General features: G+C 29.0%; 9 protein-coding genes and 1 non-coding gene across 10 annotated transcripts; 4 read left to right on the top strand and 6 right to left on the bottom strand.

Annotated features, from left to right (window-relative positions):
- Window positions 1-166: 166 nt before the first annotated feature.
- T551_01166 (uncharacterized protein) lies at window positions 167-604 on the bottom strand (the record flags this gene model as incomplete). The annotated part of the gene is given in 5 exon segments (XM_018373429.1): window positions 167-188; window positions 232-382; window positions 418-434; window positions 445-488; window positions 554-604. The coding sequence occupies 5 exon segments, from the start codon at window positions 602-604 to the stop codon at window positions 167-169; spliced, it is 285 nt and encodes a 94-aa protein (XP_018230597.1).
- A 332-nt stretch (window positions 605-936) lies between these two features.
- T551_01167 (uncharacterized protein) lies at window positions 937-2,684 on the bottom strand (the record flags this gene model as incomplete). Its single annotated transcript, XM_018373430.1, has 7 exons — window positions 937-1,791; window positions 1,840-1,968; window positions 2,013-2,148; window positions 2,197-2,254; window positions 2,301-2,431; window positions 2,484-2,566; window positions 2,625-2,684. 7 exons carry the CDS (start codon window positions 2,682-2,684, stop codon window positions 937-939), a joined length of 1,452 nt encoding a protein of 483 aa, XP_018230598.1.
- Window positions 2,685-2,750: 66 nt separating this feature from the next.
- On the top strand, window positions 2,751-3,386 carry T551_01168 (prefoldin, alpha subunit; the record flags this gene model as incomplete). Its single annotated transcript, XM_018373431.1, has 5 exons — window positions 2,751-2,766; window positions 2,816-2,980; window positions 3,026-3,135; window positions 3,182-3,287; window positions 3,331-3,386. 5 exons carry the CDS (start codon window positions 2,751-2,753, stop codon window positions 3,384-3,386), a joined length of 453 nt encoding a protein of 150 aa, XP_018230599.1.
- A 365-nt stretch (window positions 3,387-3,751) lies between these two features.
- On the bottom strand, window positions 3,752-7,451 carry T551_01169 (uncharacterized protein; the record flags this gene model as incomplete). The annotated part of the gene is made up of 9 exons (XM_018373432.1): window positions 3,752-4,276; window positions 4,322-4,414; window positions 4,460-4,719; window positions 4,765-4,844; window positions 5,024-5,109; window positions 5,154-6,462; window positions 6,506-7,194; window positions 7,237-7,398; window positions 7,446-7,451. 9 exons carry the CDS (start codon window positions 7,449-7,451, stop codon window positions 3,752-3,754), a joined length of 3,210 nt encoding a protein of 1,069 aa, XP_018230600.1.
- A 595-nt stretch (window positions 7,452-8,046) lies between these two features.
- T551_01170 (uncharacterized protein) lies at window positions 8,047-8,763 on the top strand (the record flags this gene model as incomplete). Its single annotated transcript, XM_018373433.1, has 1 exon — window positions 8,047-8,763. One exon carries the CDS (start codon window positions 8,047-8,049, stop codon window positions 8,761-8,763), a length of 717 nt encoding a protein of 238 aa, XP_018230601.1.
- Window positions 8,764-9,487: 724 nt separating this feature from the next.
- T551_01171 (CCR4-NOT core ubiquitin-protein ligase subunit MOT2) lies at window positions 9,488-11,276 on the bottom strand (the record flags this gene model as incomplete). Its single annotated transcript, XM_018373434.1, has 3 exons — window positions 9,488-11,021; window positions 11,064-11,143; window positions 11,187-11,276. The coding sequence occupies 3 exons, from the start codon at window positions 11,274-11,276 to the stop codon at window positions 9,488-9,490; spliced, it is 1,704 nt and encodes a 567-aa protein (XP_018230602.1).
- A 294-nt stretch (window positions 11,277-11,570) lies between these two features.
- Window positions 11,571-12,413, top strand: T551_01172 (uncharacterized protein; the record flags this gene model as incomplete). The annotated part of the gene is made up of 1 exon (XM_018373435.1): window positions 11,571-12,413. The coding sequence occupies one exon, from the start codon at window positions 11,571-11,573 to the stop codon at window positions 12,411-12,413; it is 843 nt and encodes a 280-aa protein (XP_018230603.1).
- Window positions 12,414-12,503: 90 nt separating this feature from the next.
- T551_01173 (ribosome biosynthesis protein ENP2) lies at window positions 12,504-14,668 on the bottom strand (the record flags this gene model as incomplete). Its single annotated transcript, XM_018373436.1, has 4 exons — window positions 12,504-12,959; window positions 13,003-13,119; window positions 13,164-13,340; window positions 13,385-14,668. 4 exons carry the CDS (start codon window positions 14,666-14,668, stop codon window positions 12,504-12,506), a joined length of 2,034 nt encoding a protein of 677 aa, XP_018230604.1.
- A 512-nt stretch (window positions 14,669-15,180) lies between these two features.
- Window positions 15,181-15,276, bottom strand: T551_05012. Its single transcript has one exon. It is a non-coding gene; the product is annotated as a tRNA-Leu (tRNA).
- A 208-nt stretch (window positions 15,277-15,484) lies between these two features.
- Window positions 15,485-16,876, top strand: T551_01174 (mRNA (guanine-N7)-methyltransferase; the record flags this gene model as incomplete). Its single annotated transcript, XM_018373437.1, has 3 exons — window positions 15,485-16,584; window positions 16,625-16,788; window positions 16,836-16,876. 3 exons carry the CDS (start codon window positions 15,485-15,487, stop codon window positions 16,874-16,876), a joined length of 1,305 nt encoding a protein of 434 aa, XP_018230605.1.
- Between the last annotated feature and the right edge of the window lie 65 nt (window positions 16,877-16,941).

A 16,941-nucleotide genomic window follows, 5' to 3' on the forward strand; every position in this document is an offset into this window, starting at 1 on the left:
AAAACAGTATATTTGAATTGAGCACATCTATGGCCGTCAGATATAGGTATTAACTATCCATTTTCACACAATTAGATCATTCGTATTTTTATCTAAATTAAAGATATTTCTACGAAGATTTTCTATTGCTTTACCAATAGTACTGAATGATTTTCCTGGACAACACTCATTGATCTCTGCTTTTAAGGCTTTTTTTGTATAATAAATTAATTTTTTAGAATCTTCAGATACCCTACCCGGACATCAAAAGCTGAAGTATCTCCATGAAAATGTGTACTTGGATAATCAGGATGTTCTACAAAAAGTACAATATCTATATAATATCGCCAAAGCGTAAAATATTTTTTTATGTTTTTTTGATATTTTTTAAAATATTCACAAACTTATTAAGAATTTCATAAACAATGTTGTTAATACTGATATAACAGCTTCCGCTAAAGCCACCATAATTTAACAAAAAGTGTATATTTTTTGGAAATTAACATTCTCTAATTTTTTGATCAATTTCTTTTAATATTTGGTTAAACAAATACTTTTATATATTTTAAATAACTTGCAGTTCATTTTCCCACATTTTGCATTCCAGATAATAATAAAGGATCATAATTCTTATCTTTATTATTTAAAGTAAGAATATCATTATTCCAATGGCTTTTGCCTCTTGTTTTTGCGTAATAAGAGTAATTGATTTTGGAATAAAAAGATGCTCAAAAATAATTTTTAGAGGCAATAAATAAGTAGGCTTTACAAAATGATAAGTTGGATCATTTCTTCAACGAAATATATTGTTTTTATGACAAAAAATAGTTTTTTTGTAATCATTTAAAAGATAAAAATATATAAATGAAACATATTTACATGAATTACGTCAAAAATTATATATGCCGTGCATTTTTATACATAAGATATATATTGAAAAATATATTGAATGAAAAATCAGTATCTTTTTCTTGAAAGAGTTGGTTTCCAATCAAGGGGATGGGTTGTTTCTGTTGCAGTTTCATCTTGTTTATAAACTTTGATTGTTTTATCTGCTTCACAAGTAATAAGACGAAGCCCTGTTCTGTCAAAAGTACTTGCGAAGATCCCTGCTTCACTTTCTAATGATCCTGGTTGAACAATAGTATTTAATGTTTGGTATTTATACCCAGATTTCCAATCATAAAACGACATAGATCCATTGTCAGCGCCAGAAAACATGATATCATCACTATTTAAAGATAAAGTATTTATAATGGCATTATGTTGTTCAAAATTTTGCATAAATAAACCTTCAGGAAACTTCCATTGTTTAATATTATCTGCACTTCCGCTGGCAAAACTAAATTCTTTTTCATGGAGAACAAGTGCTCTTACACCTTTCTTATGATTTGTTAGTACAGTCATAGTTTTCCCAGCTGCTAAATCCCAAAGACGAATTGTTGAATCCATAGAACCAGAAATAACTTGTGGATCTACGTTCTGGCATTTTACATCTGCAACAGTCTGATTATGTCCAGAAAGTACATGGACATTATTTCGAGTACGCATATCCCAAACTCTTACAACAGAATCTCTTCCTCCTGTACATAGAACGTCTAATGTAGGATGCAAAGATAAACAATAAACTCCACTAAGAGATCCATGATAATGCCTAATTACTTTATTTGTTTCTAAATCCCAACATTTAATCATTTTATCTTCAGCACATGAAAAAAGATATGGATGTCTAGATGATACAGCAAGACCTCTAACCGTTGAAATATGACCTGTTAATGATAGCTTAAGAGTTCCAGACGCAAGATCCCAAATCTATATTTAGTTAAATAATTATTATAAATATAATTTTACAATATTTACTTTTATGACACGATCACCTGCACCCGTAACAAACCATTGATTTCCTGGTTCCACTGCTACTGCTCTTACCCATCCAAAATGCCCACTAATAACCCTCATTAATTTCCATGGAGCATGCCATTCTGGTTTCTTCAAAAAATATTAATAAAAAAAAGACAAGCATTATACGTTACAATAGGCTTAACATTTTTGCGCCGAACAGCTCCTGAAGATGTGTTATTATATGTATTTTTTGCTACATGACTTGAATGTTTTGATAGTTCTGATTTAAGTGGACGTGTTAATAAAACTAAATTTTTATCATCATTTCTAAAGAAAATATTAGAAATATATAAAATATCTTTAACAGAAACATACGGAAGAGTTTCTGATATAATTTTTTCAATTAATTTATTTGAACCGCTTTCATCTTTATCTTGTAAAGTCAGTTTTAAAACCCATAAATATTGCTATATTGAAACCTTCTTCTATAGATTCTTTCTCTAAATCTTTCTTTAATAATTCATTTTTATATTTATTGGTAATAGCTTGTGGTAGTTCTTGTGCATTTTTATATTCATTTTTTATTTTATAATTAATTTTAACTTTTTTACTGCAAAAAAACATATAAAACAATACTTTATATAATAAATGAGGGAAAATACCTTGATTCATTATCTATATCTAAACAAAAATAGTATTCAGAGGAAAAAAGTTCATGTGTTCGCTTTATTAATAAACGTATCTTCTATTATTCAAAATTTAGCAAAATTGTTCATTCAAAAAAGTATATCTATAAAAATTACATCAAAATTTTCAGAATATTCTTCATTTTCTTTCAAATTATCTCCTTTATCTACTTCCATTTTTTTATTTTTAATATTTTAGATATTTGTCGTCATAAAAATTAACGTTAGAAAAAAGCTATAAAAATGAATCAAAAAGAAGGTAAAAATAAAAAGTTAAATATTTAAAAAATACTAAAGATTTTGTTTAGTTAATCTAACATCTTTATCAATTCAACAATTGGATGAAATACGTAAGCAAATTGAACTAGAATTAAATCATCTTACAAGTAGTTTTACTAAATTAAAACAAGCTCAATTTAAGTTTCAAGAATGTAAAAATGCAATATATTTATTGTCTAAGGAAGAAGGTGAAAGTAATATATAAATAAATATTTTTTGTATATTTTTAAGAATCATAGATAAAGAAATGTTGGTTCCGTTAACATCATCTTTATATGTATCTGGAATTTTAGTTTCTAAGCCAGAAAAAGTTATGGTAGATATTGGGACAGGATATTATGTAGAAAAAGTTGTTTTTTTTATATATTATATGTTTTTTTAATTTGATTACATAGACAATTGAAGGTGCTATAAAATTTTATGAAGAAAGAATAAAATATTTAACTACTAATTTAAAGGATATTGAAGGCTATGTTAATACAAAATCTTCTAATTTGAAAGGTACTTTTTTTAATCTATTAAAAACTCAAATTAAAATATTTAGTGGTTATAGATATTATTCAGGAAAAAATCAAAAATTCTGCTATATCTGTTGACTAGGCATTGTTTTATTTAATTTTTTTGATTTGCATGATTTTTTTCTGTATAATAGATTTATATGAAATTATCTATTACTATTTTACACTTTAAATCTACATTTTTATAAAAATATTATCAATAAAATTGTTTTAAATAAAATAAAAACTAGAAACTTAGATATCTTGTATAAAAAGTATTTACTATTCTACAATGAAAACTTTAGCAATATACAAACAAAATAAAACATTTTTTATAATATTAAATTAGCTTTAAAATGTGTTATTAAAAAATAAAACTAGTAAACTGCTTTTAAACTTCAAATATATTAAAAATATAGTTTATAAATTAAACATTTAGAAATGTATTATATACTATTGGTTCCAAAATTATCGTATTATATTTAAGAGACCTGGATATTGATTAATTATCGCAGAATAATCAACACTTAATGCTCTAACAAGCTCTATTAGTTCATTCCTTATAGATTCAGTGAGTTGTTCCTCAGGTGGACCTAAAACAATAGCAAATATTGGAATAAGCCGCTCTGTTAATGATATAATATTTGCATCATTTAATCTATATAATTTCATAATAGCAGAATATACAGGAGAGTTTTCCGAATAATCATTCTGCAAAGGCAGAAAAGAGACTAAAACAGGTAATACTTGTGCAAGAGGAATTGATGATGGTTGTGAAATAATCAATCGTGAAACACATCCAATTACATTATCTTTAGCATTTTTATGATTTTTATCAGAAAATAATAATTGAAGCTTTGAAAATATTGTCATATATTGACTTGTTAAATCGTATTTAGAATATTGACACAAAAGTCCTATAGAACAAACAGCATTACTTCTAATTTCCTCATCACTATCATCAAGAGCGTTCATAAAAATATGGAATATTTGCTATAAAATATCAATACGAATGAGCAAGAAAACATAAAAGTATACTTTTGTATATGGAGTAACCCCTGCCTTTAAACCTTCAATAATTTCTCCAAGACCACTAATTACCATAGATCTATTACTTATAATTTTACTTTCCTAGAACAATATTAAGGAAAATGGCATTAGTACAAATAGACTTACATAATATTTAATTATATGAGGTAAAAAGATTCCAAAAGGCAGAGAAAATTCTTCTCCAAGAACAAGTGCAATAGAAACCAAAACATCTATGGCAGATTCTATAAGCAATGTATCATATTCTGCAGAATCTTTATCATCATTTTCAATGTAGTCGTCGTTTTCATAATTATTGTCAACTAAATTATCTGCATCTTCATCTAACTGACATGTGTGTTGTTTTTTTAAAATCTGAAGAATATATTCAGATAACTTCTGTATTTCTATATTTTAAGTCAACAATAATATATAATTTTAGATATTTCTACCTTCATTACTTCCTAAAATTCCGGGACCACAGACTTTCATCGTTTCTGAAATATTTTGACATATTTCTATCACAACAAGCCTTTTAAATAATTAGTTATATCTCAAATAATAAAAAACAACAAATATATTATCAGAGTGTCATTAAGTATGATTTCGCTTTCACATCATTACAATTTATGTATCTGAGTGAGCTGGGTAAACGAAAAATATTCATCATTATATATAATTGTAAAAATAATAAGTATTAAATTACATTACCTTTCATTCTCTTCACTTAAAACCTCCATTGTTATATCTCTCACAGAGGCTGCGAATTCATCAACATCTTTGTGAAGCGGGATTTTCTAAGTAAAAATAAGAATAAGAATAGAATATAACGTAATTATACTAATGGAAATCCTGGAATCCATTGTTGTGGTTTACTAATGTTATATATTGTAGTAACAAATCTCCATAAACTTGATATAGATGCCTTTCTAACACCTTCATAAAAATGGTTAGATAATTGAATAAGTTTTTCTTTGCTTTGTTCTATGTATGGGATAAACAATTCTTTAGTATAAGAACATATTTCTCCTAAAGCATCTGCAGCAACTTCTTTTTCCATAGCAATTGCTGAATTGACTTTTGACATACTAATAAATGTATCATCATCATTATCTTCCTCAATCTCGGAACTTTTTATGCTATCATTTTCATCACTATCTTCATATAGATCATCAGACTCATCTTTATCTAATGACTGGATTAATGCGGGCACTATAACTTGAAGAAATGGTGAAAAATCTTCTTTATATACTCGAGCTAAAATTGCAAAAAAGCAAAATAAACACTCGCGAAGCCTAGGATGATCTATTTGCATTCCCTCATATGCACTTTGAACAACATATTCAATGTAAGGAGTAAATTTCTCTTTTCCAACAGTTTCTGCGATGGTCCCTAAAGTGTCTGTAACCATACCTCTAAACTCCAGTTCGTCCTTAGAATCTTTTAACTGCAAAATGGGAATAAAATACTCCATAGTGCGTTCAAAATAAGGATTGAAATGTTCTTTTGCAGCATATACAGCACTTCCAAAAGCAGAAGCAACAGTAGATTTAATTTCGAATGTTGCATTTGATTGAAGTAGCCCTAGAAGTCTTTCCATAATGCACGAAAAATAATTAGAAATGCTATCTGAATCGAGACATTCTAGTAACGCATCAAGTGCATTAAGTGCAGATTTTCTAGTTTCTTCATGATGATCTAATATGAGTTCAAGAATAATAGGCATTAGTTCTGCATGTCTTTCTGATGTTTCTTCTGGAAGTTCGTCTGCAAATTGACCTAATGCTAATAATGCAGCACGCTTCACAATATCATGAGTATCTTTTAATCCAGTAATAATTAATGTAAGTAAATATGAAAATTGAGTAGATACAAAGTTAGAAGAACCTTCTATAGCCACACCAAGTGCAGTAAGTGCAGATTTCCTATATCCTGGATCTTCAGATTGCAAATATTGGGGTACATGATTCATAAGAGGTATGAATACTTGTGATGGTGATAAACCAATAGAAAGAAGATCAATACATCTAAATGCAAGACGAGAAGGACAGTCATCATCAGGTAACTGAGTATCTTCCTCAGTCCCAATATGTAGCATGCTGAGTGTTAGATGGGGACCTAGTTTTAATGCTTGAATTTTGTTTTTTCGACTATTTTAAAGTTATTATGATACATAAAAAAAAGATAACATACTATTTTATGCACGTAATGAGAAAATTTAGAGCCATACAGCGAATAGAATCTTGTAATTTTGTTGCAGATGCCACTTGAACCATAAATTCTAATAAATCTTTAATAGCTTTTGATATTAAAGCACCCTCGCAAATCAATAAAGTATTAAACACTTCAAATGAGTTTTTTACTGAATTTTCGTCGTTAGAATCAATTGTTTCTTTAAGAACTAAAAACATAGAAGGTAAAATTTCTCGAAATAATTTAACATTTTGTTTATCTTCTCCATCAATAATTTCGCCAACTTTCCCAAGAATCATAAGTGTAGTTATTCTAACATTACGACTTTCTTTATCATCAATTGTCAGCTTAAGCAATGAAAAAAGTTGCTCCATTTGGTCAATAAACATATCTTCCATAATTTCAAATAAAACATATAAGATATATAAACCTATTTCTCTATCCATAAAATTTTGAGATGTTGATGCCTGATATATAAATGCAGGAAGATCTTGCCACTCTTCAGTAGGTAAATCTATTTTAGCGATTGAAGATATAACACGGGCAGATGAATGTCGTACAATAGAAACAGGTTCTGAAACTATTGATTGTAGAAGTGATTTCTTTATTTCAGGTTTCAAAGGATCATCTAGCTTGTTCCAAAACGACGGAATAAGTTTGCGTGCCTCAATTGCTGCCAGTTGACGAATCTTTCAAGACAATTAATTAATTGGATAAAAATCAATCAATACCTGAGAATTTTCTGACGATTGCATAATATGCAATAGTGCCAATAGTGATTTTGACTCTATATAATATTGATTTTTTAAAATTTTTGTTGCATTTGATATTTGATCATTATTTGGTAAAAGTGTACATTTAAGAATTTCTTCTAAATTAGATAGATAATTTTGCTATTTCCTCTTAATTTATAATAAATAGATATATTTGTAACTGTTACCTCCATTATATTTTATGTTTTTTTTTATTTATATTTGATTATTTTTTGAAAATTTTTTGTAATCGAAGTTTGATAAGCTCGAGTGTATATAAAAAATGAATTTTATGTATTTTCTTAAATATGAAACATTTTATGTGTATAATGGGAAAGAATCAATTTTGAAAATAAAATTAAGATTTAAAAAATATTCATTATATTAGTTTTATTGTCATCTAAAATGAATTATTAAATTGTACTCTCGAGATTTGATTTTAAAACATTTATTTGTAAAATTTTGAAATTTAATTTTGTAGTCAATAGAAAAAATACTGTTTATATTTAATTATGTAGTTTTGAGTTCTTTTATTTATTTAGCTTTATGAATGTTTTTTTGTAAAAAAATATATTAAATATTTCAATTATTTTTTGTTTTTATCGAATTTTTGTCAAAAATTTAACGTTAAAAAAAATTAATAAATGAAAAATGGAGAAAATAAAGGATTTTTTAGAAACTATATTGCTTTATTTGTATTAAAAACGCCATTTATATGAGTAAGAATAAGTTTATGTTTTTTTTTTGACCAAAAAACACTAAAATTTTGCAGAAAACGATTAGAATCCTATGGATAAAAGTGAATTAAATCAATATCAGTATCAACTAGATAGTGTAAATTTTGCACTTGCACAGGACCCTGATAATCAGGAATTGAAGAATTTAAAAGCAGAACTTGTTGATCTAATTGCTCTTACAAAGTCATATTTTGAAGATCAAGCAAAAGAAGTAGCATCGAATGCAAAAAATTTTGGACAGGTATTATATGAATATACAGAAACGTATAAAACAGGTGAAACAGTAATGGCTAGATGGGTATCTGGAGACAATGCTTTTTATCCAGCAAAAATTACATCTGTAACGGGGTCATCTACAAATACTGTTTATACTGTTAAGTTTCTTGAATACAACACAATAGAAACTCTACAAGCATATCATGTTAAGCCTATTTCAGAAGGAAAGAAAAGAGCAATTGAAATTGAGCAAGAAAAGCCACCTCCTCCGCCAGCTATAGCAAACGCACCTCCATTACCCCCTAAAAAACAAAAGACTATCAAGGCCAAAGATGAATTAATTGCTGGCCAGCGTCTTTGGCAGTCTTTTGCGCAAAAAGGAGTTAAACGAGGAAGGACAGGGAAAGTTGAGCGTATTGGAGAAAAAAGTATTTTTCGTAGTCCAGAAGAATTTGGCGGCAAAGTTGGCGTTATCGGGAGTGGTAAAGGCATGACTAAAGAAAGTTGGAAGCGATCTCGGTATCAATTTGAACAACTAACAGAAGATGATTGATAATATTTTTTTATCTAGAGGAATTTTATTTTTTATGTTACTATAAAATCAAGCGTATCCCTTTGTAGCTACTTTTACGGCTTCATTATCATATTTATTTTAGTTCGTCTCTATACTAATCATATAAGCATTAAATCGAAAATTTAAACGGTTTTTATTGAAGGTATATTTTTTTAATGTAATATTTTTTTTTATTTTTTTTATTACAAATTACTACATTTAGTATTTTTGATTATATTTTTTATTATTTATCTCTACTTCTGTCTCGTTTAAAAATAGCATTTTGTTTTCATTATGAAATTAATTTGCCTATTTTGCATCGATGGCATCTTTTATACTATTTCTAGACAAAATAATACATATGAAGTGTTCTTTAAAATACAAATAATCAAGTAGTCTAAAACTAAAATCTTTGAATTTAGAAGGCTAAATATTAAATTGTTAAAAATCTAGAAATATATAAATACATTTGTATTATATAACATATTTTTAATATTTTTAAAACAGTAAATTACTAAATGTATATAAAAAGTAAAATACAATGGCATGTGAATGCTTTAAGATTCTATAATTTTAAGAAACTATATATTTAATATTGAAAAATAAAATCCAAAAAATTACATTGAAGGATTTAGAGAAACCTGTTTATATAAAAAGTAGTAGATAATATTTTTATAGTTTAATATTAACATTATAAGGATAAAATTATATACAATTTATAATTTTAATTTATAATTTTTGTATCAGCAATTCTTGTTTGAAGTGAATGAATGCCATGATCATGATACAAAGATCCTAAAGATGTGTTCTGTCTTCCTAAATTGTTAAGGTATTCATGTGGTGTATTTATGAATTTTGAATCTTGTTCTTTTGTTTTAACATAATTATGATAATACATCCCTTGAGTATATATTCCAGGAGGTGTAGAAGTTTTTGTAGCAACTTCAGTGTTCGAAGTTCCAAAATTAGCCTCATTAGTTAAAGGTATTACATTCCGTGTAGAATATAACATTGATGTTGAATTTGTTCTTGGGGAAAGAGAAGGTGTAAGTCCTTGATAGAATCTTTGAGAGTTTTTCCGTGATTCTTGAGGCACTCGACTATTTCCTTCTTCACTATATAAATCATGACGAAATACTTGTCGTTTATAAGGATTCTCTTCAGTTGTAACAGATGAATTATATGGCCAAGTCGATCCTCGGAATTTAGCATTAGCTCCTGTATTTCCTTCTTGAAATCGAATGTCTGATTCAGACTTTTTTGTAAAATTTTCATGATTAAACGTAAAAAGTGGAAGCATTGTTTGGGCTGCTTGTAAATCTTCAGGAGACAAAATTGTTGAAGAAAAAATAAATTTAAAATGACCTGAACATAGATGATCAAGAATTTTATCAAGAAAAACTGTTGTATCTGCTTTCGATGATTTAGTTAAATTAACAGCTGCAGAGGTATGTTGTATAGGTTGTGGGACTACTTTTTGAGATGTGATTCCGTCTATGGATGTTATATTTGGTGATATCAACGATTTTGATAATAATGGTGTTTGGGATGGCTGGTTTTTAGTAGCCCATGAAACAGTAGGAGGTAAAGCAGATCCTTCGTTTTCGTTAGATGTAAACAAGTCATTAGAAGGAACGGCCTCTGTTATCTTTGAAGAATGTGTAGATGCAGATGTATTTACATCTTTAGGCGATGTAAGCTGAGCAGACTTGGTTGTGTATTGACTATTTTGAAATAAGTAACATGTATTAAAAAATGTTTCAACATACAAAGTCGAAAGATCTTCACGAGTAAAGCTATCTGCATCCTCGCCAGGCTCATGCAAGTACATACAATTCGGATTTGGACATGGTTGATTACGAAGATATGTAGAACAATATTTTGTTGTCCCATAAGACGCTCGTAAAATTCTTCCATCATTAAGACTCCCGTCAACAGCTGCAATCGCTTTTGCCGCATCTTCTTTCCTATAGTATGTAATATAAACCCCAAGGCTCCCTGAACCATTCGGATGTGATGCATTTTTTTTATTAATGACAATCTTCTGAATCTTTCCATATTGCCCAAAATAATCATGACCACGTAATGTTTGAAGAAGTTCCTCATTTGCTGTTTTGGGTGAAAGCCCAATCACATAAACCAGGTTTTTTTGAACAACTCGCATATTTGCAAGATGTTTTCTGCTTATCGTTTCCTGTTCTTTACGCTCCCGATCTTTCTGTTTCCGCTGATTCTTGCGGTGCTGACTCATTTTCCACCTAAATCTAGTCAGCTTCTCCCTCTATTCTTCTCTCCACTACTCTTCTGCCGTAAGCGGCTTAAATTCAATTGTTTCTTCTGAATAGGGCCTCCTGCATGCTGGGCATCGTCCATTAAGGTCCTATCCAATAAATACCCTTCTAAAACCCTCTATTTCTTCAAACCTTTCGTATATGGTTCCAGCAAAAACGACATACTTGATATCCACAGGGACACGGCTTAAAATTCCGGTCTGAAAGATCCATCTCCTCCATACACAATGGACTATCTATTAGAAACAGTAGTTGCACCTAAAATCCTCTTCTTACCAGTCAACATCCTCATTATCGTCTGAAATATACGAATCTTGGTGCTGTCTTGACATTTAGTTTTTTCTTGACGTTGGCAATCGTAGCTCACCTCTTCTGCAATCTAAACCTTGCCCTAGACCTAGACCTTACCCTATTTATTGACCTAGTCCTGTACTGTAGTTAGGTTTAGGTCTAATTACTAGGTTTTAGGGCTACGACGAGGGTATATCAACGTCATCTCAAGAACAAGCAAAAATTATGTATTGTATAAGACAATTGGAGACATTTAGGCCGCCTATTAAGCATTTTCTAGTACTTTATAGGAGGATTTATGATAGGAGAAATAGTATTTTAAATCCAGGACTGAGCAGGAGGTTTAATACAGGAAAACAAGTGCAATTGGAAGGAGAAAAAAGAAAGTTTTCAGAAGAAAAAAAGGAGTTATTGGGGAGAAATGAGCAAATAAAGGAAGCCAAGGAGACTCTGCATGCATATGGAAGCTATATTATGAGCTGTCTGCCGAAATTTGTGCAGCAATTTGGGGTGTGGAAGGATGAATTGGTTATTTATACGTCGCCGGGAGGATTGATTCCAATTATGTATTTTTTGAGAGACCATACAAGCTGCCAGTTTAAAAGTGTGATGGATATTGCAGGGGTTGATTATCCTGAGCGCACGTATCGTTTTGAAGTTGTTTATAACATGCTGAGTGTTCGACATAACGCACGTATTCGTGTAAAGACCTATGCGGACGAGACAACACATGTCCCGAGCATTGTTGAGCTTTTCCAGGGTGCAAACTGGTATGAACGAGAGGCATATGATATGTATGGTATTTTTTTCGTCAATCATCCAGATCTTCGAAGGATTTTAACAGATTATGGTTTTGAGGGTCATCCGCTTCGGAAAGATTTCCCCTTGACAGGCTATACAGAAGTCCGTTATGATGAGGAAAAGAAAAGGGTGGTTGTTGAGCCGCTTGAATTGACACAAGCCTTCCGAGATTTCCGAGGGGGATCAAGTGCATGGGATCAGATTGGGGATGGACAAGATGATCGGCCAGACAAATTTAAAATACCATCTTCAAAGAAACCTGTTTAAAAATATGATTTGTGAGCATAAAATACAAAGATGTATATAATATATTTTTACAGTTCATTTTTATTCTAAATACTATCATACATTATTTATTTATATATTTCGAAACACATTTTTGCTCGCGCTCCGTCGGTCTCTTTGTTTTGTATTATTGTTTGTTGATGGATTATTTTCATCATTATTATAAGCATTATTTTTCTTTTTAGGTATAGAAAATGTTATTTCCATATTTCCGACACCATTCACATTTTGTTTGATGTTTTTAACTGTTAAATCGTATTCTTTTTCTTTTGTTTTTTGTTCTTGTATTTTCATTAATGACTCAAATGATTCATTTTGTGTGGTATTAAGTTGCGGTCGATGATGATCAATAATCTTCATTTTCAATTCTTCTTTCATAGTTTTTGATACTATAGTCTTAGGTTTTTGGTTATTATTAATTTTATCATCGTAGCTTTCATCCGTTTCAGAAGATGAGAAAGAGTCTGTGACAGATTCTTTCTCGCTTTCCAAATTATCTTCTGATTCTGTATTCTGATAATTTTTTGTCTTAACACAATTAATAAAATTAGTAAAAGTAAAAAAAAATTACCGATTGTGTTGGATTCAATTGCATAAATTCTAAAGTATTTTCATCGATTTCATATTCAGGATCATTAAAAATATCTTTAAAACGTTCATCTTCAAAAATACTTGTTTCTTTTTTATTCTAAATTCATTATTAAATTGAATCTTTAAAGTTATATAACTTGCTTTATTCTTTTTCATATATTTTTCCTCTTTACTTAATAAATGTTGTGCCAGTTTATTATTAACTTTAGTTGCTTTTGTTGAAGAGCGTATACGAGATTCTCTTTCTTTTTCAATTTTAGATTTAATAACTTTTTCGCGATATTCTGCATATGCAAAAGGATTTGCAATGCTTTTTGCCTATTTTATATTAAAAATTTAAATTGAAATGACAAAAATAAAACCATTTCATAAAGACGGAAATCAATAAAGAAACCATGCATGTAACTACGGACTATATTGGTGCCAATAAGATGATCTAAACCAAGAAAACTTAATTCTTTTTTTGTTAAAAATTTATAATTCTCATAAACATTTTCACTAGGATTTTCTTCCATTTCTTCTGTTAAATTATCCAAAAAAGAACACCATGAAGGAGCAGGACCTAATTCAGGAATATAATATATATGCATTGGAGATCCTTCATTAGCAACAAATATCATGCCTGTAAAATTCAATGGACAGACATCATTAATATCAACTGGCGGTTCAATCGATGTAAATGGTTTTCCAGAATTTTTATCCCATATTTTTATAATTTTTTTGTCTGATGTCAAAATTAATTGTGATATTGAATTATGTGATTCTAGCCATTTTATGGATTTTATTGGGCTATCATACCCTTGATCTTTTTGCAATAAAGCTTTAGGACTTCTTAAATCATATAATAATACAATGCCCGTAGAAGTGCCTGCAGAAAAGTTTAATCCGTCATTCCTAAAGCTAGTGGCAGTCACTTCTGTAGTTTTTGTTGGAAATAGAGGGTTTAAAGACCCATGGACATCTAATATACTAATCCTTGATCTATATCTAGGATCCCAAAATTCAACAGTTCCATTATCTGTTCCAAATGCAAAAAGTTGATGTACAGGATTGATATTTACTGTATTGACACCCATTTTATTTGCTCCTGAGCCACTGCTTGCCAGACTTTCTATCTTGAATGGACTTAAAAAACGCCCTTGATCAAGATTCAAGCGATAAACTTCATCACCAGAGGCAGCAATTAATAAATCACAAGTGGGAAAATGATATCCCATGTCATGACCAAATTTAGGAATCCTAAGACGATAATGCAGCCCTCCTTGAGTATGAAATTCTATAGAACGATCTTGTTGTAAATGAACTGTTTTTGTCCAATCATCTGATAAAATTTCAAAATTTACATTCTCTGCATCTGTATATCGACTAAATTTCATAGACATTTCTGAAAACTCAAAAATCCTCATATGTGGTTTATAAATTCCTGTTGCAATTGCATATTTTCCATCTCTAGTTGTTTTAATCTTGTTGCTTGCTTCTGGAAACTCAAAATCTTGTAAAAGTTCAATCCGAGAACGCCATTCTGCGTTTTTTTTTAAACTTTGTTTTTTCTTTCGAATAAGCCACTCTGGTAAAGATTCTGATACACCTTCCCCTGAAACAGTATATACTTTAATACTGTTTGGATTTTGGACTTTAAGAACCATTTTTCATTTTTACATTATTTTTCCAAGTACATCTTATCGGAAATTGATAGATGTATAAATAGATACGTGTATTTATTGTTAAGTATTGTTAAAATATTGTCAAAAATATGTTTGATAGTAATGCTCTTTTATTTTTAAATTTTTTTAAGATTTTATTGATTAATTCTGAAAGTTCTTGTTTGTATATTATTTTGAAATAAAATGTGTTCATCAAAAGAATAAATGAAATATATTACTGGGAAAATAAAGTTTTTTAAATATAACAAATTATATCTTGTAGACTATATATTTTTTTAATATTTTTCTGGATCAATATTTGAAAATTTATTAAATTATTTCTATTATCAACTTAATAGACTAAAATAAACTTTTACATATTTTTATTGTTTTTATAAAAATTTGTTTTTGTAAATACATGAAATTACACAAATATTTTTATGAAAAAAGCTACCATTTTAATTAACTCATCTGAATTTTGCTTAAATATCAATGCTATAAGATTTTATAAAAAGTGACGAGAGTGGGATTCGAACCCACGCGGTTTCCCACTGCGGAACTGTTTTGATAAACCTTAACACAGCGCCATAGACCAACTCGGCCATCTCGCCTTTATACTCCTAAGAAGCGAAGTTATAAGTTAATAAAGATTATAAATAATGATAAGTAGAAAATTTAAAGAAATATAAAACAAAATAATTACTATATATTCATTATAAAAAATCAAAAACAATGTAACAAATAAGAGATCAATATGTTCTTATGTAATAGACAGCAATAAATATTATTTTGCAAAAGACAAAAACAAAAGAGTAAAAAATGGAAGAAAAGGAACATTTGAATAAAATTTTAAAAGAAAATCAAGATATAGAGAAAACAGGGAAAAAAAGGATATTTTTTGATAATGAAGAGTGTAATCTTTTGGAAAAAACAGCAAAATTTGAAACTCAAAATAATAAATTTTTGGTAAATGAAATACTGTTATCTAAAGAGACAAAAAATACAAATGAAGCAACACTGTCTTTTCCACAAAAAGATGCAGATGTTTTAAATGCATCAGAGTCTTCTAATTCTGAAAAAAAGATACCAATTCGAAAATTTAAAGCTCCAAGTATTGTAAAAGAACAATCAGAGACAGAACGTAGATCTGAGAGAAAAAGAATTCGTTATAATGAAATGAATCAGAATTATGAGACGTATGTAAGTAGTCAAAACGTTACAGATCTAGTAAGGCAATATTACAACGAAAAGCCTGAAGTAGGAAGAAAAAGACGTGAAAGTTCGCCTATTATTGGACTCAGAAACTTTAATAATTGGATTAAGTCGGCATTAATAAGAAAATTTTCAAAGATGTTTCCTAGAGATATAGCTATACTTGTTTTAGATATTGGGTGTGGAAAGGGAGGCGATCTTTTGAAATGGGTTAAGGCAGGAATTGCTGGATATATAGGAATTGATTCTGCAGAAGTTTCTATTATGCAAGCTCGTGAAAGATATAGGAGACTGAAATTTTTTAATTTTGTTGCAAAATTTTATGTTTTAGATTGTTATACAAATCCTCTTGAATCTATTCTTCCTCCTGATGAGCGCAAATTCGACATTGTAAGTATGCAATTTTCTATGCACTATGCTTTTGAAACAGAGGCAAAATGTCACCAAATGCTTTCTAATGTTTCAAAGAGTCTTACACGGGGTGGTAAATTTATTGGCACTATACCTAGTAGTGATTTTATTATTGAAAAAATTAAAAAACTAAAAGACGGTGAAAAAGAATGGGGGAATTCAATTTATAAGATACAATTTGCAAATAGACCACTGTCCGAATTCCGTCCTCCGTTTGGACATTGTTATAATTTTTATCTTGAGGATGCAATTACTGATGTTCCCGAGTATGTTGTGCCTTTTGAGGCTTTTAGAGCGTAATTTTGCATTTTTTTTATTTATAACTAAAAAAGTTAGACTTGCACAAGATTACAATTTAGAAATGCTTTATTGTAGACGATTTCATGATATTTTTTTTGAAGAACAAAAAGATCATGACATAAAAATGCTTCTTGAACGTATGAAATTAGTTGACATGCAAGGAAAAAGGATTATTTCTGATGATGAATGGGATGTTGCTGGTTTTTCATATTTTTTATTTGTTTTATTTTATTAATTTTTTAATTAGGATTTTATCTTGCATTTGCATTTGAAAAAAGAGGAATATAATAACTATTAAGTATTAAAACATTAATGTTTATTTAGTTTTAAAAGTTATTTTAAGCTTATATAAA

This window comes from Pneumocystis jirovecii (assembly GCF_001477535.1).
Source record: "Pneumocystis jirovecii RU7 chromosome Unknown supercont1.4, whole genome shotgun sequence".
Taxonomy (NCBI): domain Eukaryota; kingdom Fungi; phylum Ascomycota; class Pneumocystomycetes; order Pneumocystales; family Pneumocystaceae; genus Pneumocystis; species Pneumocystis jirovecii.